The 22946-nt window shown below is 46.1% G+C and overlaps 1 protein-coding gene across 3 annotated transcripts in view; it reads left to right on the top strand.

Annotated features, from left to right (window-relative positions):
• Positions 1–22946, top strand: part of CD2AP (CD2 associated protein) — a 119419-nt gene that overhangs the window by 52110 nt on the left and 44363 nt on the right. For all 3 annotated transcript variants that reach the window (XR_012751723.1, XM_075341167.1, XM_075341168.1), the window contains 3 exons: positions 8739–8883; positions 14223–14323; positions 20355–20475. Coding sequence is in view for 2 of the 3 variants with exons in the window: in XM_075341167.1 (XP_075197282.1) it covers positions 8739–8883; positions 14223–14323; positions 20355–20475 (367 nt within the window). In the remaining variant the exon portion in view is untranslated. The remainder of the gene's footprint in view (positions 1–8738; positions 8884–14222; positions 14324–20354; positions 20476–22946) is intronic.

Here is a 22946-nt window from a genome sequence, read left to right as displayed (position 1 = left end):
TGCTTATTGTCTGGGGTATTTGTGTACATGATGCAGGACAATGGAGGAGGTTGTGCTTTATGGGACTATCCGCCTGGAAATGACACAGACTGGGAACAATGCCTGATGTAATGGTGAGCAGAGGCGCCCGGCACAGCCCCTCCTCAGGGCTCTGTGGTCATCTGGGGTCACAGCAGGAATGTAACCTTACAGGTATCCTCTAAACTTTAGAGGATACCTGTAAGTTTACATTCTTGCTGTGACAATATGTAGGACAATGTAGCAGAGCTGTGTATGTTGCTGAAGTGTTACACCGAGCCCTATTAAAAGTGTACCTTGGATGCCTTGTACTGTGGATCTCTACCCTGAATCATATAGGGGGGGGGTCTTAATTTAGCAAACTCCCCCCATTATCAACTTAGTGGGCCCAAGTACGATATTTTGTATTGCCCTTCCAGTCCTATGTAAAACCACATTGCAATATCCCCGGGAGATGACAAACTCAGCTCGTTTGTATCTGTAAATGAGCTGCAGCCTAATTAATCTCATATAAATAGGATGGGGGGTTCTGATATTTCATGTAGCTATGGAAACATGAAAACTGCTATAATGGGGGGCAGCAATCACCTTTTGTGAATGGTGCATCCTGCGTTATCAGTCATTGTACAGGAGGAGAAGGTGAGCTGTGATATCACCTATTGTGAATGGTGGATCCTGTGTTAGCAGTGATTGAACAGGAGGAGGAGGTGAGCTGTGATATCACCTATTGTGAGTGGTGGATCCTGTATTATATACTGTATATAGAGGGGTTATCAGTCATTGTACAGGAGGAGAAGGTGAGCTGTGATATCACCTATTGTGAATGGTGGATCCTGTGTTAACACCTCTATATACAGTAGATAACACAGGATCCATCATTCACAATAGGTGATGTCACAGCTCACCTCCTCCTGTATAATGACTGAGAACAGCTCTATATACAGCAGATATCAGTCATTGTACAGGAGGAGGTGAGCTGTGATATCTCCTATTATTTATGATGGATCCTGTGCCATGCCATCTACTGTATATAGAGGTGTTATCAGTCATTGTACAGGAGGAGGAGGAGGTGAGCTGTGACAACACCTATTGTGAATGGTGGATCTGGTCTTATCTACTGTATATAGCTGTGTTATCAGCCATTGTACAGGAGGGGAGGAGGTGAGCTGTGAAATCCCCTGTTATGAATAGTGGATCCAGTCTTATCTACTGTATAAAGAGGTGTTATCAGTCATTATACAGGAGGGGAGGAGGTGATCTGTGACACTTATTGTGAATGGTGTGTTATCAGCCAATAATTCTGTCTGTGATTAAAAGTCACAGGAAAAGAATAGGAAGCAATAGTCTAGTAGTATAAGGCCTAGAGGCCAGTGTAAAAGTTGAGATTTCTAAATTTCTAAATTTTTTGTTTTAATGATTGTTATATAAAGAAAAATGGAGAAAAATAAATTTAAAGGGAATCTGTCACCAGGTTTTTGCCACCTAGTCTGAGAGCAGCATAATGTAGGGGGGGGGGACCTGATTTAAGCGATGTATCATTTACTGGGCTGCTTAGTGTAGTTGTGATTTTAAAATAACTGATTAATCAGCAGGAGATTATCATTACAGGACTACTTGGCGTGCTGCAGGTAGTCCAGTATATTCATGAGCTCTATATAACTGCTAGATCTGCAGCAGAGAAAACAATGATTTCTATCAAAATGACAGCAAACAGCTCGGTAAGTGACACATCGCTGGAATCGGGGTCTCTGTGTCTAGATTACGCTGCTCTAAGATGGGGGAGCAAAAACCTGGTGACAACCTGATTAACACAATAGGTAACTTTCTGATGAAGGCGGAAGATATCCACTTTCATAAATTATATTGGATATTATTTATTTTTATAAGTAATCTGAGCCTCATCGCCCGAGGCTTTGGCTTTCTAAGGGGGCGGTTCGTTTGGCGTCACAGCGACGTCACTAAGCGGCCGCCGAATCAAAGTGGAGGGGCGGAGATGAGTGGGACGAACATCCCGCCCACCTCCTTCCTTCCTCATTGTGGGCAGCCGCAGGTAAAGTGAGGTTCCTCGTTCCTGCGGTGTCACACATAGCGATGTGTGCTGCCGCAGGAATGACGAACAACATCGTACCTTGCAGTAGCAACGATATTTGAGAATAGGGGGGCATGTCACCGATTAGCGATTTTGAACGTTTTTGCGACGATTCAAAATCACTCATAGGTGTCACACGCAACGACATCGCTAACGCGGCCGGATGTGCGTCACAAATTCCGTGACCCCTGGCAACTACTTGGGAAGGTACTGGTGCTGCCGGAGGTCTGCTCTGGGTGCTGCTTGGGAAGGTACCGGTGCTGCCGGAGGTCTGCTCTGGGTGCTGCTTGGGAAGGTACTGGTGCTGCCGGAGGTCTGCTCTGGGTGCTGCTTGGGAAGGTACTGGTGCTGCTGGAGGTCTGCTCTGGGTGCTGCTTGGGAAGGTACTGGTGCTGCTGGAGGTCTGCTCTGGGTGCTGCTTGGGAAGGTACTGGTGCTGCCGGAGGTCTGCTCTGGGTGCTGCTTGGGAAGGTACTGGTGCTGCTGGAGGTCTGCTCTGGGTGCTGCTTGGGAAGGTACTGGTGCTGCCGGAGGTCTGCTCTGGGTGCTGCTTGGGAAGGTACTGGTGCTGCCGGAGGTCTGCTCTGGGTGCTGCTTGGGAAGGTACTGGTGCTGCCGGAGGTCTGCTCTGGGTGCTGCTTGGGAAGGTACTGGTGCTGCTGGAGGTCTGCTCTGGGTGCTGCTTGGGAAGGTACTGGTGCTGCTGGAGGTCTGCTCTGGGTGCTGCTTGGGAAGGTACTGGTGCTGCCGGAGGTCTGCTCTGGGTGCTGCTTGGGAAGGTACTGGTGCTGCAGGGAGTTCTGCTCTGGGTGCTGCTTGGGAAGGTACTGGTGCTGCCGGAGGTCTGCTCTGGGTGCTGCTTGGGAAGGTACTGGTGCTGCCGGAGGTCTGCTCTGGGTGCTGCTTGGGAAGGTACTGGTGCTGCCGGAGGTCTGCTCTGGGTGCTGCTTGGGAAGGTACTGGTGCTGCTGGAGGTCTGCTCTGGGTGCTGCTTGGGAAGGTACTGGTGCTGCTGGAGGTCTGCTCTGGGTGCTGCTTGGGAAGGTACTGGTGCTGCTGGAGGTCTGCTCTGGGTGCTGCTTGGGAAGGTACTGGTGCTGCTGGAGGTCTGCTCTGGGTGCTGCTTGGGAAGGTACTGGTGCTGCTGGAGGTCTGCTCTGGGTGCTACTTGGGAAGGTACTGGTGCTGCTGGAGGTCTGCTCTGGGTGCTGCTTGGGAGGGTACTGGTGCTGCTGGAGGTCTGCTCTGGGTGCTACTTGGGAAGGTACTGGTGCTGCTGGAGGTCTGCTCTGGGTGCTGCTTGGGAAGGTACTGGTGCTGCAGGGAGTTCTGCTCTGTGCAATGCTTGGGAAGGTACTGGTGCTGCTGGAGGTCTGCTCTGGGCGCTGCTTGGGAAGGTACTGGTGCTGCTGGAGGTCTGCTCTGGGCGTTGCTTGGGAAGGTACTGGTGCTGCAGGGAGTTCTGCTCTGGGCGTTGCTTGGGAGAGTACTGGTGCTGCAGGGAGATCTGCTCTGGGCATTGCTTGGGAAGGTACTGGTGCTGCAGGGAGTTCTGCTCTGGGTGCTGCTTGGGAAGGTACTGGTGCTGCAGGGAGTTCTGCTCTGGGCGTTGCTTGGGAAGGTACCGGTGCTACTGGGTACTGCTGCTGATCCAGTTGTGATCATGACTGATAAGATCCTTGTCAGGGGCGGTGGGGGAAGGAGGTGAGCAGCGAACTGCTACATAGAAATTAATGGGCTGGAGAAAGCTGACTGGAATGTTAAGAGTTAACTCCCCTCCTGCAATGTAACTGCTGTCCAAAGTCTGTTCTGGTGGCCTAGCTCCATAGAAACCAGCTGTACACTATGGTAGATAAAGACTCACAGCAGATAGAAAAGGCAAGTCATTCGCAAACTTGCTTATTTCCACGCTATGTAAATAACTAAAGCAATTTGATTGTATGAGAATATGGGGCATCGAACGCCAGCGCCCTCGTCAGGTCTGGCAAACAAGTCATGCGGCTTGATGGGGTTTTCCCCTTGTTTGATTTGAGATTGTACACAGCACCTATAACCTGGAGAGACTACACAGCCTGAGGGGGTCTTACAGGACCACGTGGGTATGTTTAGGGTGAATGTCACCGTCATGGCTGACGGCTGTCACTGCTGTCACTGCAGCTCGGCTGATTCATCTCCCCGCTCTGTCTACATTATGTCGGCTCTAAATGTCTGCGTGCCCTTTACACCCAGGGATGAGCCGTACCCTCCCCCGCATCGTGCACGGGCTCTGTATACAGAATAGTTATAACAAACCTCTCCGTCCTTCTCAGCAGAGGCAAAAGTGTCACAAAAAAGGGACCTAATATAAGCTTAGGTTTCATGTTTTATTTTTTTTGTTTTTTGTTTTTTTTATTGAAATCTTGCTATTTTCACACTGACCACTGTCAGTTTTAGACTCTTCCTATTTATTTTTTCTTAACAGAAGACTTTTCAGAAGTCTCATTATTATCACAATGAAAGGTAACCCGTAAAGAGCATAACACGTTTCACCATTTACAATAGATGATGTCACAGCTCACCTCCTGTACAATGACAGATAACATCTCTATATATACAGTAGATAACACAAGATCCACCATTCACAATAGGTGATGTCACAGCTCACCTCCTCCTGAAAAATGACGGACAACCCCTCTATATACAGTTGGTAGTACAGGAACCACCATTCCCAATAAGTGATGTTACAGCTCACCTCCTCCTGTACAATGACTGATAACCCATCTATATACAGTAGATATCGCAGGATCCACCATTCACAATAGGGGACATCACAGCTCACCTCCTCCTCCTGTTCAATCACTGCTAACACAGGATCCACGATTCACAATAATGTCACAGCTCACCTCCTCCCCCTCCTGTACAATGACTAATAAAGCTCTGTATACAGCAGATAACACAGGATTACAATGTTTTTATGTGAAAAATTATGAAAAGAATGTAACCTTTACACTTTTGATGAGTTTCCCCTTATAGGGAATCTGTCACCAGGTTTTTGCTCCCCCATCTGAGAGCAGCGTAATGTAGAGACAGAGACCCTGATTCCAGTGATGTGTCACTTACTGAGCTGTTTGCTGTCATTTTGATAAAATCACTGTTTTCTCTGCTGCAGATCTAGCAGTTATACAGAGCTCATGAATATACTGGACTACCTGCAGCACGCCAAGTAGTCCTGTAATGATAGCTGATTAATCAGTGATCTTATCAGGTCTAAGATTAGGTGGCAAAAACCTGGTGACAGATTCCCTTTTAAATATCAAAACTGATTTTACACTAGTTTCTTACAGGGAGTTCTCAATCTGCCTTCAGTTGTGGCAAAAATGGTGGGAAATAAGTAGCAGCGTCTTACTGCAACCCACAAACTACATAGTCAAAATAACAACAGACAAGATTACAATGACTGATATCACAGGATCCACCATTCACAACAGGCGATGTCACGGCTCACCTCCTCCTTCTCCTGTACAATGACTGATAACACCTCTATATACAGTAAATAACACGGGATCCACCATTCACAACAGGCGATGTCACAGCTCACCTCCTCCTTCTCCTGTACAATGACTGATAACACCTCTATATACAGTAAATAACACGGGATCCACCATTCACAATAGGTGATGTCACAGCTCACCTCCTCCTTCTCCTGTACAGTGACTGATAACACCTCTACATACAGTAAATAACACAGGATCCACCATTCACAATAGGTGATGTCACAGCTCACCTCCTCCTTTTCCTATACAGTGACTGATAACACCTCTATATACAGCAGATAACACGAGATCATTTTATGTGGAAAAATTATGAAAAGAATATAACCTTGACATGTTTGATGATTTTCTCCTTTAAGGGAATCTGTTCCCAGGTTTTTGCTCCCCCATCTGAGAGCAGCATAATGTAGAGACAGAGATTCCAGCGATGTGTCACTTACTGAGCTGTTTGCTGTCATTTTGATAAAATCACTGTTTTCTCTGCTGCAGATCTAGCAGTTATACAGAGCTCATGAACATGCTGGACTACCTGCAGCACGCCAAGTAGTCCTGTAATGATAATCTGCTGCTGATTAATCAGTGGTTTTATCAAAACTACACTAAGCAGCCCAGTAAGTGATACACCGCTGGAATCAGGATATCTGCGCCTATGTTATGCTGCTCTCAGATTAGGTGGCAAAAACCTGGTGACAGATTCCCTTTAAGGAGCTCATACACATGATGAAGCAGCCCCTGTGTGCTCTCCTTGCACATGGATGCCCGATATCTCTGACAACGGTACAGGTGGTGGACACACGTCCAGCGTCGTTTTATTGCGGCTCGGATATGTTCTCCGCCTCCTTGTTATCAGGTTCGGGCTGTCTTCTGCATCTCGTCGGTCTCTCCATGGGCAGCAGCTGTTTGGATGGGGAGTATTTTCGGGAATTGCTGGTTGTGATGACCATAGAGGATAGCTCTGTGTGGCTGGCAGGTCTCCAGGAGCGGCGCCTCCTCCTCTGCAGCGCGGGGCAGGGTGTGATGTTCCAGTAAAACCAGTGCACGCCGTCATTAGGAGCTAATTACACATTTTATGACCTTAATAACACACCACAGCTAGGTCCCGGGGTTTCACCTCCTCCATGAAATCTGTCTAAAAATATGACGCTCCGGAAATATCAGAGCATGCTCTTTATGTCTGATGAGAGGAGCGTCCTGGGGGCTGTCGGCCTGACTCTACACAACGATCAGTGTGAGAGTATCCTACTGTGAATGGAGTGGGAAACGCTGCATGTTCCTTCATATGGGCACGAATTGCCTGTGTGCCACAGTTGTGCCCAAAAGTAGAAATGTGCGGTGCCCGGGCAGCGAGGTGTGGGACGGAGGGGGCCGCCGGGGCAGCGAGGTGTGGGACGGAGGGGGCCGCCGGGGCAGCGAGGTGCAGGACGGAGGGGGCCGCCTGGGCAGCAAGGTGCGGGACGGAGGGGGCCGCCGGGGCAGCGAGGTGTGGGACGGAGGGGGCCGCCGGGGCAGCGAGGTGCAGGACGGTGGGGGCCGCCCAGGCAGCAAGGTGCGGGACTGAGGGGGCCGCCGGGGCAGCGAGGTGCAGGACGGTGGGGGCCGCCCGGGCAGCGATGTGTGGGACGGAGGGGGCCGCCGGGGCAGCGAGGTGCGGGACGGAGGAGGACACCAGGGCAGCGAGGTGTGGGACGGAGGGGGCCGCCGGGGCAGCGAGGTGCGGGACGGAGGAGGACACCAGGGCAGCGAGGTGCGGGACTGAGGGGGCAGCGAGGTGCAGGACGGTGGGGGCCGCCCGGGCAGCGATGTGTGGGACGGAGGTGGCCGCCCGGGCAGCGATGTGTGGGACGGAGGGGGCCGCCGGGGCAGCGAGGTGCAGGACGGAGGAGGACACCAGGGCAGCGAGGTGCGGGACGGAAGGGGCCGCTCGGGCAGCAATGTGTGGGACGGAGGGGGCCGCCGGGGCAGCGAGGTGCGGGACGGAGGAGGACACCAGGGCAGCGAGGTGCGGGACGGAGGGGGCCGCCTGGGCAGCGAGGTGCGAGACGGATGAGGGACGCAGGGCAGCGAGCTGCGGGGAGGATGAGGGACGCCAGGACAGTAAGCTGCGGGGAGGATGAGGGACGCCAGGACAGTAAGCTGCGGGGAGGATGAGGCACGCCAGGACAGTAAGCTGCGGGGAGGATGAGGGACGCCAGGACAGTAAGCTGCGGGGAGGATGAGGGACGCCAGGACAGTAAGCTGCGGGGAGGATGAGGGACGCCAGGACAGTAAGCTGCGGGGAGGATGAGGGACGCCAGGACAGTAAGCTGCGGGGAGGATGAGGCACGCCAGGACAGTAAGCTGCGGGGAGGATGAGGGACGCCAGGACAGTAAGCTGCGGGGAGGATGAGGGACGCCAGGACAGTAAGCTGCAGGGTGGAGGGGGAAGTCGGGGCAGCAAGCTCCAGGGATGCCTGGGCAGCGAGCTGCGGGTGGAGGAGGACACCATGGCAGCAACCTATATCCTTGAGTGATCTTATCCCTACATAGTAATAAAATACTTTTATATTACAATGGATTTCATGTTAAGGGGAACCTATCGTTAGATTTGTGCTGCCCGAAGTATAAATCTAGTGACCGGTCTCCTATAAGGGACAATATAGAGCAGGTAATTCCTGTTATGTTAGTCTCCTCTAGCCCCTGTGTGACTATATTTTTAAGCTCAGTGATCCAGGTGCACATTTCCCCATCCTCCTTCCTTCTGTGGGGACAAGTGCTCACCTGCTGCCGAATTCCTCACATTCCTCCCCCTCCTGATACAGATCAGTGATCGCCATCTCTGCCCTCTGATCACCGGCCTGACGCGCTGCCCCGGCCTGACGCGCTGCCCCGGCCTGACGCGCTGCCCCGGCCTGACGCGCTGCCCCGGCCTGACGCGCTGCCCCGGCCTGACGCGCTGCCCCAGCTTCTATTTTTGTCTGGTTTTCCTGCCCGATGATTTACCACCTGGGGAAAAATGATCCATGTAACTATTTGTTTTTATTTTCTGCTGAATGTGACTCTCCGGTTTGTCACCCGTTCAGTATCGCACTTATTATTTTTTTTCTTATTTCTCTCCCCTGTAGGAAGTTAAGAAAGATGCTGAACCAAAGGAGGAGACTATACCTAGAAGGGAAAAGTCTGGAAATGTGGCCAGCCTGGTGCAGCGGATCAGTGTGATCGGGATTCCAGCCATGGGACCGCTGCCGCCAAACAAATCCAGCAAGAAAAGTACGCTGCTACCGTGCTTTGTCTTTACTAAATATTCTTACAAAAAAGAAAAGTCATAGAGCTGATTTCAACCATGTAGGAAACAACAATGCCTAATGCAAGGCCTGATAGGAACAACAAAACTCAGCTTCCCCCCCAAACAGTCCCAAGTCCAGTATTACACATCACTTTTGCCATTTGAAGGCTATGCACAGCTTTGCATTGGTTACTATTGGGTCATATACCCATCAAATACAAAACATAGCCACTACATAAATAGTTTTTAGTAAAAATATCAGAGGCTGTCCTCCTGCTTTGCACTCATGAGGGGGCAAACATCTTGAAACATGTGTCTGCATCTCCTTAGGCCCTCTCAGAGGCCTCTCACTGAGCCAGATAAGGTTTTCCTGTTTTGTACTGATGAAGGAAACATCCCGAAACACACATCTACAACCAATTAGGCCTCCTGACAGAGGCCTCTCACTGAGCCAAACCAGTTTTCCTGCTTTGTACTGAGGAGGGGCAAACATCCTGAAACACGTGTCAGGAACCCTTTAGGCCTCCTGTCAGAGACCTTTGTTATGGTCAGGAGACCGCAAAAGATCTTGCAAAGAATCTCATAAAAAAATGGTAGAAGATAATGCACAAGAGTAGTTTGAAACTTAGCTGGCTGCAATCCTCTGACTACACAAACACAATTAGAAGTAGCGGTGGAGCATTCCTAACAAACCTAGATGCCTCGTCACCGCTGGAGAACTAATTAACCTCAAAGATTGAATGAGGAATCCTGATTTGCCTCAGAGCAGCCCCAAAGGAAAGTAAATAGCCCCCAACAAATAACTATGGTGATGTATGAAAAAAACAACACACAGATGGTAGATATAGAATTTGGCACAGTGAGTCCCTGCTAGCTAGATACAAAAGTATAGGATAGATTTGTTGGTTGCAGCCAGTAAAAACCATGAATAATACAAACACCTGATAATCAAAAATGTCCAAAAAGATCACACGATCTTCCTCTCACTATACCAGGAATTCTTGTGCAAATACATTTAAATAGAAAATGCAAATATAATAGAAAAGATCTTTACTACAAAAAACACATGAGATACAAAAATGCAAACTCCAGATCAGACAGGGTGCAAAACTCCCTTTCTTGCTGGGAATAAATCGTCCTCCAAAAATAGTGCAGGAAGAGCACTTATTCACATGCAAGAAACAAAAGGGAATATTCTCAAACACAGATTTAGAAAGACTTAGATTAAGCAAAAATGCCCATCAGTGAAACATTCAGCCTGTAACCAAGCTCAGACTAAGAGAAAAACCCTCACCAGGAAAAAGCACTGAGATTGCACAGTTCCCATAAACTGCAAACAAAAGGACAGAAATATGCATAAGAACTAATTAAATCTCAGGAAGAAAAAAACAAAAATACTTATCAGGCATAGCTGCAGACTCAGGATGACATGGAAACAAAACCAATGCAAAGGAACGAAAAACCGCTGTAGAAAACATTCCTGGAGAATCCAAAAAGGAGCAAAAAAAAACAAAAACAGAAGCCTAAAGGCAGGAGGACAAACTCCAGGACATCTTCACATGGAGCAGAAACAATTGTCACTGGTAAAGGTTAGACAGAAACTGCCTTCCTATATCCCCGCAGCTGGACTCCATAGGCTTCCTGAAGCAGCAATCATCTCCCACACCTGTCTGAGCGACAGATGCAGAATCAGACTCACTACCAGCACTAGCCACCAGAGGGAGACCAGAAACACTCCCGGGAACAGCAACATCTCTGATGCTATTCACAACAGACCTCTCACCCAAACAAACCGGTTCTCCTTCTATTGATGAGGGACAAACCTCCTGATAAACATCTGCAGCCCCTCAGGTCCTCTGTCAGAGGCCTGTCAGCCAACCAAACCAGGTCTCCTGCTTTGCACTGACGAATGGCAAACATCCTGAAACATTTGTCCCTAAACTCTTAGGCCCCCTGTCAGAGGCCTCTCACCCATCCAAACCAGTTCTCCTAATTTACACAACAGGAATGAAGCTGTTCTGATACTTGAGAGTAGACCTGAGCAGACCTGTAGAAGTCTGGGTTCTGATGGTCCAGCTCAACTTTTTTAAAGTTTGTTTCTGGACCTGGACTTGACCTGAATTTCTTTTGAAGTCACTGATTGGGCAGTTAAGGTCTCAACCCCACATGCAGCCATAAACCGATCACTTCCGGGGAGGATGGGCCGGGGTTTTTGTGTTTTTTTTTGTTTTTTTTTTTATTTTGGTGGACACTACATCCAATCATGCTGTTGTTACCCCCCAGTGTGAGCCGATCAAACACTGCAAGCGGCTCACACTGGTCTGAGCACCAAGCGTACCCGTGCACAGCGATGCTCGCACGAGTGGTCAGCATACGTGAACTCCGAACTCTGTTTTCTTGGAAAAGCATGAGTTTGTGCCAAACCCTAAACTTCAGGTTTGTCCATCTCTACTTGAGAGCTAGTGATGGCCACAGCATCCTGGACACAGAGAGTTGACATTTTGTTCACAGCCACTTAATTGTGTGGCTACAAGGCTTTTACTGGCTCGTGTTGCCACCAGCTTTGCTAGACTACAGGGATGTAGACTGTTTCTAAGAGCTCGTCCGGCCCTGTAGGTTGGCCACTTGGCTATTCTCCGGTCCTGTAGGTTGGCCACTTGGCCATTCTCCGGCCCTGTAGGTTGGCCACTTGGCCATTCTCCGGCCCTGTAGGTTGGACACTTGGCCATTCTGCGGCCCTGTAGGTTGGACACTTGGCCATTCTGCGGCCCTGTAGGTTGGACACTTGGCCATCCTGCGGCCCTGTAGGTTGGACGCTTGGCCATCCTGCGGCCCTGTAGGTTGGACGCTTGGCCATCCTGCGGCCCTGTAGGTTGGACGCTTGGCCATCCTGCGGCCCTGTAGGTTGGACGCTTGGCCATCCTGCGGCCCTGTAGGTTGGACGCTTGGCCATCCTGCGGCCCTGTAGGTTGGACGCTTGGCCATCCTGCGGCCCTGTAGGTTGGACGCTTGGCCATCCTGCGGCCCTGTAGGTTGGACGCTTGGCCATCCTGCGGCCCTGTAGGTTGGACGCTTGGCCATCCTGCGGCCCTGTAGGTTGGACGCTTGGCCATCCTGCGGCCCTGTAGGTTGGACGCTTGGCCATCCTGCGGCCCTGTAGGTTGGACGCTTGGCCATCCTGCGGCCCTGTAGGTTGGACGCTTGGCCATCCTGCGGCCCTGTAGGTTGGACGCTTGGCCATCCTGCGGCCCTGTAGGTTGGACGCTTGGCCATCCTGCGGCCCTGTAGGTTGGACGCTTGGCCATCCTGCGGCCCTGTAGGTTGGACGCTTGGCCATCCTGCGGCCCTGTAGGTTGGACGCTTGGCCATCCTGCGGCCCTGTAGGTTGGACGCTTGGCCATTCTCTGGTGCCGCAGCAGCTGAACGTAGCAGTCGTGTCTCACTCTGGATGTTAAAGGTAAAGTGCGGCCTTGTGTATACAGTTAGGTCCAGAAATATTTGGACAGTGACACAATTTTGGCGAGTTGGGCTCTGCATGCCACCACATTGGATTTGAAATGAAACCTCTACAACAGAATTCAAGTGCAGATTGTAACGTTTAATTTGAAGGTTTGAACAAAAATATCTGATAGAAATTGTAGGAATTGTACACATTTCTTTACAAACACTCCACATTTTAGGAGGTCAAAAGTAATTGGACAAATAAACCAAACCCAAACAAAATATTTTTATTTTCAATATTTTGTTGCGAATCCTTTGGAGGCAATCACTGCCTTAAGTCTGGAACCCATGGACATCACCAAACGCTGGGTTTCCTCCTTCTTAATGCTTTGCCAGGCCTTTACAGCCGCAGCCTTCAGGTCTTGCTTGTTTGTGGGTCTTTCCGTCTTAAGTCTGGATTTGAGCAAGTGACATGCATGCTCAATTGGGTTAAGATCTGGTGATTGACATGGCCATTGCAGAATGTTCCACTTTTTTGCACTCATGAACTCCTGGGTAGCTTTGGCTGTATGCTTGGGGTCATTGTCCATCTGTACTATGAAGCGCCGTCCGATCAACTTTGCGGCATTTGGCTGAATCTGGGCTGAAAGTATATCCCGGTACACTTCAGAATTCATCCGGCTACTCTTGTCTGCTGTTATGTCATCAATAAACACAAGAGACCCAGTGCCATTGAAAGCCATGCATGCCCATGCCAACACGTTGCCTCCACCATGTTTTACAGAGGATGTGGTGTGCCTTGGATCATGTGCCGTTCCCTTTCTTCTCCAAACTTTTTTCTTCCCATCATTCTGGTACAGGTTGATCTTTGTCTCATCTGTCCATAGAATACTTTTACAGAACTGAGCTGGCTTCATGAGGTGTTTTTCAGCAAATGTAACTCTGGCCTGTCTATTTTTGGAATTGATGAATGGTTTGCATCTAGATGTGAACCCTTTGTATTTACTTTCATGGAGTCTTCTCTTTACTGTTGACTTAGAGACAGATACACCTACTTCACTGAGAGTGTTCTGGACTTCAGTTGATGTTGTGAACGGGTTCTTCTTCACCAAAGAAAGTATGCGGCGATCATCCACCACTGTTGTCATCCGTGGACGCCCAGGCCTTTTTGAGTTCCCAAGCTCACCAGTCAATTCCTTTTTTCTCAGAATGTACCCGACTGTTGATTTTGCTACTCCAAGCATGTCTGCTATCTCTCTGATGGATTTTTTCTTTTTTCAGCCTCAGGATGTTCTGCTTCACCTCAATTGAGAGTTCCTTAGACCGCATGTTGTCTGGTCAGACTCACAGCAACAGCTTCCAAATGCAAAACCACACACCTGTAATCAACCCCAGACCTTTTAACTACTTCATTGATTACAGGTTAACGAGGGAGACACCTTCAGAGTTAATTGCAGCCCTTAGAGTCCCTTGTCCAATTACTTTTGGTCCCTTTAAAAAGAGGAGGCTATGCATTACAGAGCTATGATTCCTAAACCCTTTCTCCGATTTGGATGTGAAAACTCTCATATTGCAGCTGGGAGTGTGCACTTTCAGCCCATATTATATATATAATTGTATTTCTGAACATGTTTTTGTAAACAGCTAAAATAACAAAACTTGTGTCACTGTCCAAATATTTCTGGACCTAACTGTATGTGAATGCCCACTCGCTTGTCCTCTGCAACCAGTCCATCTCCAGGGCAGGAAAGGAGGAGAATTTCCGTATGATCAAGTGTGCAGGTAGTAAGATGCCCCCTACTGCCCAGTATCTCACAATGCAGGATTTATGTATAGAAAAGTGCTTTATTATTCATCTTCTGCCTTTTTTATTTCCTACCAGAGTCTAAGAAAAGGCAATGTAAAGTATTATTCGATTACATGCCGCAGAACGAGGACGAGCTGGAGCTTAAAGTGGGAGAAATGCTGGAAATCACGGAAGAGGTGAGCGATGCCTATGTGATCTACGCAGCATTCAGTACATCTGGTCTCACTCTGTCTGCACAACTTTTTTAGGTGCTGGATCCATTCTTACTGATTACTGGACGTGTGAACTTAACCCAACGCTTCACTGCATTTTAACCGTTTAAATGCCTGCATCAGTCACTGACTGTGACATTTAAATGGTTAAGTGCTGATGCAACGACGGGTGCCTTTGTTACCGAATTGATAATTTGACTGACAATATATTATTATACTGAGTCTCTGCAGTGTATAGTACAAGCAATCGAACAATTGTAGGTTTAAAAGTCCGATAAGGGACTAAAAACAGTGAAGTGTAATATATATATATATATATATATATATATATATATATATATATATATATATATATATATATATATATATATATATATATATATATATATATATATAATAAATATATATAATTATTTTTTTTATTTAACCTTTTACATTTTTATATATAATATAATTTATTTATTTATTTTTAAATTATGAAAGGAACCCAGAAATTCAAGTCCCCTTACTCTTGCCACATCCGAAGATAAAAGCATGAGGTAGAAAAAAAGTACCGTAGTTTCCGGATTATAAGACACACACTTTTTTTTTTCCCCAAAAACGGGTGGTGAAATGGGGGTGCGTCTTACAGTCTGGATATGGCTTACCGGGGGGCGATGGTGGTGGAGTGGGGTCTTGTAGGAAGCAGGGTTGGCGATACCAAGGGCTCGGAGGGACATAGGACGGGGTGTCACAGCGGCAGGTGCATTAATCTGACTGCAGGCTACAGTAAATGGTTTGCGGTTGACGCTGTGGACTTCAAGAGAATGGCCACAGAGTCCTATCTGCGCACGTGCTGCCTCCGCGGCCGTTTTCTTGAAGTCCATCTCGTCAACTGCAGGCGAATCAACGGAGTTATATTAATGCATCTGTCAACTTCTGCTGACTTGAGGGGGCTGCCACCACTTGGACCCCCACAATCCGTTGCAATGTGTCAGGAAGAGGCTCCGAAGAATTCACAAAACCTTTTGGGTTCTCTAACATCTTGCAGAAGACGGAGCGTGCAGAACGTGTCTGTGAGCGGCTTGTGTACAATGGACGATTACATTACTCCATGACACGTCACGTTTTGGCCAGACCGAGCTGGTAACGTGATGCTACACTATATACTTTGCTCATGTCTTCCGAGGCTGGAGACCCCCGCTAATGATCCGCAGTCAGTAAGGTGCAGCAGATCTGTGCGTGATTTCAGCTCCGCGGCCGTTCTCACAGTAATGCACAACACATGGGGACGGCGCTGTCACGTCTGCAGCTCTTGCTCAATACTCCACACGTGTTGTGCAGTCTCCACAGCCGCCCTCGCTGCTTCCTGTTCTGGTCTTCATGCGATCGTGTAAATCACGTGCTTGTCTGGAGACAAATGGGGGAATATCGAGGAGGAAAGCAGTGATTTTCTGCCATCGTGCTGTCACCCGCCATATAAATGCTTTATGCTGCTAGTGCTCAGTAACTCCCGAGAGCTGGGGAGACTCCAGAGGGGCCCGCAAAGTCACATGTGGCCTCCTGTATACTGCCAGAATCGTCTGGATATAGTGCCAACATATTCCACAGCGCAGACCTAACAAGTGATCATGCCTGACTGTGCCCCTGACCGGCACAACAGGCAGGATACATTGTGACCGGAGGGGATAAAGGTGAGAAGAGACCGGGAATCATTGGCTGAAATATTGGAAGTGTAATTTAGGGCACGCTTATCACCCCTCCATGGCGGGGCCAGTTTTCAGTTTTGTTTTTTTCTGGTACTGTTTTACCAGGACCCATAACATTATTTATTTATTTATTATATACAGTACATTTATTATGATTATTAATACATATATAATAAATGTACTGTATATAATAAATAATATTAATACTAAATATATATACAGTACATTTATTATTATAAATTATTTATTATTTTATACATTTATTATTATTATTATATACATGTATTATTATTCTATACATTATTATTAATGCATGCATCATTATACATTATTAATAATTTATACATTAATAATAATGTAATATATTTTTTCTCATGGCAAGCTGTTGGTTCCATTCATACCATGCGATGTTTTGATCACTTTTTTAATGTATTTTATTTTATTTATTATTATTATTTTTTTTTTTTTTATTTTTTTTTTTAAATACTTGTTTACAAGGTTTTCCCTACAGGATAGATAAAACAAAAGTCCACCTTCTAGATGCCAAATCTTCTTTTTTTTTTTTTTTTTGCTTGTTTTAAATCACTGGTGGTGAATCAGACACTTCTAGTTTTAATTCATTAATATTTTTTAACACTGTTTACTTACATTTACAATCGGGGGACTTGAACCTACAATTGTTTGATTTGTTGTACTACAGAGGGGAAAATAAGTATTGGATCCTCTGCCGATTTTGCAAGTTTTCCCACCTACAAAGAATGGAGGGGTGTGTAATTTTTATTGTAGGCACACTTGAACAGACAGAATAAGAAAAGAAATTAAAAAAAATCACTGATTTTTAAAAAAACTAATTAGCATTTTACTACATGAAATAAGTACCGTATTTGATAAAATAGAAAAACAGAACTTAATATTTGGTAGAAACCTTTCTTTGCAGTTACAGAGGTCGGATGTTTCCTGTAGTTATTGACCCGGTTTGCACACACTGTAGCAGACATTTTGGCGACTCCTCCATACAGATGCAATAATTTTTTGTTCACCGCCCAATATTCTAATCTTTGTGACACACCTGTGGTGTCAGTATGCTCACTTCACCACTGTATGAATTCACTGAGGGATTCAGTTTGTAAAATGGGGTCACTTGTGGGGGATTTTTGCTGTCCTGGCTCCTCAGGTGCTCGGTCAGTGGGACATAGCAACTGCAAACCATTCCAACTATACATGAGCTCAAATATGGCGCTTCTTCACGGTCTACATGGTCTCAGAAGTAGTTTTCAACCATATATGGGGTATTAGCAAACTTAGAAGAAATTGCACAACAAATTGTTGGGTCCATTATCTCCTGTTACCTATGTGAATTTCAAAATTTTGCGGTTAAAATTAAAAAATACATTTTTATCAGGTTAATGTTATAAAATTCTGTGACGCCTCTGGAGGTTCAAGGTGCTCACCAAGCATCTAGATAAATTCCTTGATGCGTCTAGTTTCCAAAATGGGGTCACTTGTGGGAGGTTTCTGCTTTTCTGGCACCTCAGGGGCACTGCCAATGTGACATGGTACCTACAAGCCATTCTAACTATATCTTATCTCAAATATGGTTCTCCTTCTTTTCTTCACTTTATACTGTACCTCAAAAGTAGTTTTTGACCATATGTGCGATATCTGCGTACTCAGGAGTAATTGCACAGCAAATTGTATGGTCCATTATCTCCCGTTACCCTAGTGAAAATGAAAGCTTTGGGGTTAAAACAACATTTTTGTGGTAAATTTTTTTTATTTTTTTTCATTTTCATGGTTCAACATTATGAAATTCTGTGAAGGACCCAGAGGATCAAGGTGCTCACCAAGCATCTCGATAGATTCCTTGAGGGGTCTTGTTTCCAAAATGGAGTCACTTGTGGGGGAGCTCCATTATTTAGGCCCATCAGGGGCTCTCCAAATGTGACATGGCACCCGCTAACTATTGCAGCTGTTGCATTCAAAAAGTGAAAAGGTGCTCTGTCTCTTCCGAGCCCTGCTGTGTACCCAAACATTAGAATTCCACCACATGTGAGGTATCCACTTTCTCAGGAAAAAATGAACCATACAATTTATTGTGCAATTTTTCCTGTTTAGCATGTTTTCACAAGGGTATCTGTTTGAAGTAAAAAAATAAATGCATTTTTACCCCAAAATTGTTATTTTCAAGGCTCAACGTTATAAAATTCTATGTAGAATCTGGAAGTTCAAAGTGCTCACCAAACATCTAGAACAATTGCTTAAGGGGTCTAGTTTCTAAAATGGGGTCACTTGTGGGGCAGCTCCACTGTTTAAGCACCTCAAGGGGTCTCCAAACGCGACATGACGTCCGCTAATAATTTCAGCTAGTTTTACTTTCAAAATTTCAAATAGAGCTCCTTCCCTTCCGAGCCCTACCGTGCTCAGAAACAGTGATTTCCACCACATATGAGGTACTGGCGTATGCAGGAACGATTGCAGAATAAATTCTGTGGTGCATTTTTTTCCTTTTACTCTTGTGATAAAAAAGCTGGTTGAAGCAGCAATTTTGTGGTAAAAATGTAGTTTTTGATTTTCACAGCTCAATGTTTTAAACTTTTATGACTCTTGGGGGTTCAAAGTGCTCACCAAACATCTAGATAATTTCCTTGAGGGGTCTAGTTTCCAAACTGGGGTCATTTGTGGGGGAGCTCCACTGTTTAGGCACATTATTTGCTCTCCAAAAGCGATATGTCGTCCGTTCTCTATTCTAGACAATTTTCTATTCATAAAGAGAAATGGCGCTCCTTCCCTTCCGAGCTCTGCCGTGCAACCAAACAGTTGATGTATGTACCACATATGAGGTATCTGCGTACTCAGGAGAAATTACAGAACAAATTTTTCTGGTGCATTTTTTCCTGTTGCCCTTGTGAAAACAATGAAGATTTGGTGTTAAAACAATAGTTTTTATAAGAAAAAGTAAAATTTATTTTTTTTTCCCTTCCACATTGCTTTGGTTCCTGTGAAGTATCTAAAGGGTTAATAAACTTCTTGGATGTGGTTTTGAGCAGTGTGAGGGGTGCAGTTTTTAGAATGGTGTCGCTTTTGGATATTTTCTGTCATATAGGCCCCTGAAAGTCACTTCATGTCATTGACCAGGTAATCCCATGTAGTTCTGGGCTGACTCCTGACCTTTCTCAGAATCATGGTTACCCCATGAGGTTAGATCTTGCATGGAGCCCCAGACCGAGTAAGATTAACTGTCATCTTGTGTTTTTTCCATTTTCTAATTGCGCCAACAGTTGTTGCCTTCTCACCAAGCTGCTTGCCGATTGTTCTGTAGCTCATCCCAGCCTTGTGCATATGTACAATTTTGTCCATAGTGTCCTTAGACAGCTCTTTGGTCATGGTCATGGTGGAGAGTTTGGAGTGTGATTGATTAAATGTGTAGACAGGAGTCTTCTATACAGGTAACGGGTTCACACAGGTACAATTAATACAGGTAATGAGTGCAGAGAAGGAGCTTCTTAAAAAATAACAGCTCTGTGAGAGCCAGAATTCTTGCTGGTTGGTAGGTGATAAAATACTTATTTCAGGCAATAAAATGCAAATTAATCACTTAAATCATATAATAGGATTTTCTGGATATTTTGTTGTTCTGTCACAGTTGAAGTTACCTACAATAAAAATTACAGACCTCTCCATTATTTGTTGGTGGAAAACTTGCAAAATCAGTAGCGTATCAAATACTTATTTTCCCCACCGTATATTCTGAAATGCATAGTAGAATTATGCTATGATGAAGGATCACAGGCCACAGCCTGGGCTTGATAGATGTACAAAGATGGCACCAACGGGAACCCTCAATATCCGCCCCGCTGTCAGGGCAATGCAAGGGGAGACGGGCAGCACAGAGGACCCTGCCCTGGTAACACAAGAGTTACATTCTGCTGTCAGCTCCTGCGCCACTCCATACATGATCACTCCACGTCTGTAATTTTAACCTCTGGGCGTCCATCGATCATATATTGCAGATGTTTGATGTGCTGTCTGGGGTAGCGCATTCAGGAAAACTGGTGCAGCTCTAGACAAGTTGTGTTTTTTTTTTTTTTTTTTAGAAACCTATAACCAATATATGAAGGATATATATGCATATTGCTTTCATTCTATATAATCCCATCAATGCACAGATTTTCATCTCCTGCAATGCTTTCATATTCTTTCAAAGCCAGCAAACGAATTGAAAACTGGGAACGATTTTAGCAGACCATTTTATATTCGGAGGTGGCGGTTTTCTTACATGTCTTATCTTTGTGTTCTCTGTTATGCAGGTAGAAGAAGGCTGGTGGAGCGGGACGTGTAGCGGGCGATCGGGGCTCTTTCCTTCTAACTTTGTGAAAGAAATGGACCTCTCAGATGATGGAGAAAGTCAGGAAAGCTCTGAAGATCAAGGTAACGTCACATTGTCGCCGCAGTATTACCGCTATTATTACTGTAGCATCAGATTGTGCAATCAGTCAGTCTCTATCTGACCAGGTGTTTAAGAACTACATCTCTCAGAAGGCAGCTGCAGGCTGGGGGTTGTAGTTCTGCAGCAGGTGGCGGATTATGGTCTTGTAGAGCATGGTGAGCGGACCATATGTTTTATTTTCTTGCTTGTAAGCTGGCCATCAGCTTTCTTCTGAAGCAAGAACAAAAGCTATACACTCATGAAATATAATATAACATTTCTCAGCAATAGCAACGAAAGCGGGAGAAAAGGAAAGCGGGAGAAAAGGAAAGCGGGAGAAAAGGAAAGCGGGAGAAAAGGAAAGCGGGAGAAAAGGAAAGCGGGAGAAAAGGAAAGCGGGAGAAAAGGAAAGCGGGAGAAAAGGAAAGCGGGAGAAAAGGAAAGCGGGAGAAAGAGGGAGAAAAGGAAAGGGATAGAAAGAGGGAAAGAAGGAAAGGGATAGAAAGAGGGAAAGAAGGAAAGGGATAGAAAGAGGGAAAGAAGGAAAGGGATAGAAAGAGGGAAAGAAGGAAAGGGATAGAAAGAGGGAAAAAAGGAAGGGGATAGAAAGAGGGAAAGAAGGAAGGGGATAGAAAGAGGGAAAGGGATAGAAAGAGGGAAAGAAGGAAAGGGATAGAAAGAGGGAGAAAAGGAAAGGGATAGAAAGAGGGAGAAAAGGAAAGGGATAGAAAGAGGGAAAGAAGGAAAGGGATAGAAAGAGGGAAAGAAGGAAAGGGATAGAAAGAGGGAAAGAAGGAAAGGGATAGAAAGAGGGAAAGAAGGAAAGGGATAGAAAGAGGGAAAAAAGGAAGGGGATAGAAAGAGGGAAAGAAGGAAGGGGATAGAAAGAGGGAAAGGGATAGAAAGAGGGAAAGAAGGAAAGGGATAGAAAGAGGGAGAAAAGGAAAGGGATAGAAAGAGGGAAAGAAGGAAAGGGATAGAAAGAGGGAAAGAAGGAAAGGGATAGAAAGAGGGAAAGAAGGAAAGGGATAGAAAGAGGGAAAGAAGGAAAGGGATAGAAAGAGGGAAAGAAGGAAAGGGATAGAAAGAAGGAAAGAGGGATAGAAAGAGGGAAAGAGGGATAGAAAGAGGGAAAGAGGGATAGAAAGAGGGAAAGAGGGAAAGAAGGAAAGAGGGATAGAAAGAGGAAAAGAAAGAAAGAGGGATAGAAAGAGGGAAAGAGGGATAGAAAGAGGGAAAGAAGGAAAGAGGGATAGAAAGAGGGAAAGAAGGAAAGAGGGAAAGAAGGAAAGAGGGATAGAAAGAGGGAAAGAGGGATAGAAAGAGGGATAGAAAGAGATATAGAAAGAAGGAAAGAGGGAGGGAAAGAGGGAAAGAGGGATGGAAAGAGGGATAGAAAGAGGGAAAGAGGGATAGAAAGAGGGAAAGAAGGAAAGAGGGAAAGAAGGAAAGAGGGATAGAAAGAGGGAAAGGGGATGGGAGTATTAATTCCAATCTGGGATCCTACTAATAAATTCAGTCTTCCTCAATATGGGCCTGATATTCGGCAAAAGATCTAATTTACAGCCAATAAAACCAAGTTTTATAAAAGTGCTCATAGGAATTCTTGACTGTAGAGGTAGGTTCTTCTATTAACCTTCATTCAGTTTAGCGCACCAGAGGGAGATTGTTGGAATGGATTTCTTTTTCCAGAGTAGAAGGATAGACTCTGCACAAGATTCCTGTATATTTTTTAGTAGTGGAGAAGGACGAGGGCGGGATTCGGGTCAGGTGCAAGGTCTGTGATCTGACGTATCACTAGTTGCACTTTTTTCTCAAAAAGGACTGCAGAGCCTGCAAGACCAAAAAATATCTCCTTCCATCATCTCCATATCTCCAACACATGGGATTGGCTTCTGGGAAAATAGAGTGTTGGCGGGTTTGGACTCTATACCACCGAGACATCAGTTTATAGCTGGATTTGTGAAAAGGAGAGCAAATCTACACTTTATGCGTTAAAGTGAAAATTCACCTCCATTGACCTTTTGATATCGAGAGACCCAAGTCGCCCTTCCATTGTGTTTGTAATTGGGAGGCAGGTTGGTCTGTAGGGTCAGTCGGCAAGGAATATGAGGATAGCGTGTGCCTTAGAGAGCTCGCAAGCCGTCTCGAAAGATGTTTTGTCATCATTATAGAAGGGTCTTGGCGGGAGTGAATAGAAAAAATAAGAAAGCTGGCCCACTGTGCATGGTCCTAGGGTGGACGGAGAAGAGATGTCAAGGAGATAGTCTTTTGAAGGCCAGGTATGTCCGTCTCCAAAGCGGCCAATTCTGAAGTAGCCACTGTTGAACCAAGTTTGAAAAACATTGTCATCTAGGCCCCGGGGAAAAAGTGGGTTACCCAGGATAGGATACATAGAGGAGTATTGTGATATACTATTGGTGCCTACTACGGGAAGGGTACAGCAGGCTAAGTAAGCCGCAATTGTAGGATG

Source organism: Anomaloglossus baeobatrachus, chromosome 3 (genome assembly GCF_048569485.1).
Source record: "Anomaloglossus baeobatrachus isolate aAnoBae1 chromosome 3, aAnoBae1.hap1, whole genome shotgun sequence".
Taxonomy (NCBI): Eukaryota; Metazoa; Chordata; class Amphibia; order Anura; family Aromobatidae; genus Anomaloglossus; species Anomaloglossus baeobatrachus.
Note: the sequence above shows the minus strand (reverse complement) of the source record. Positions and strands in the feature narration are given on the sequence as shown.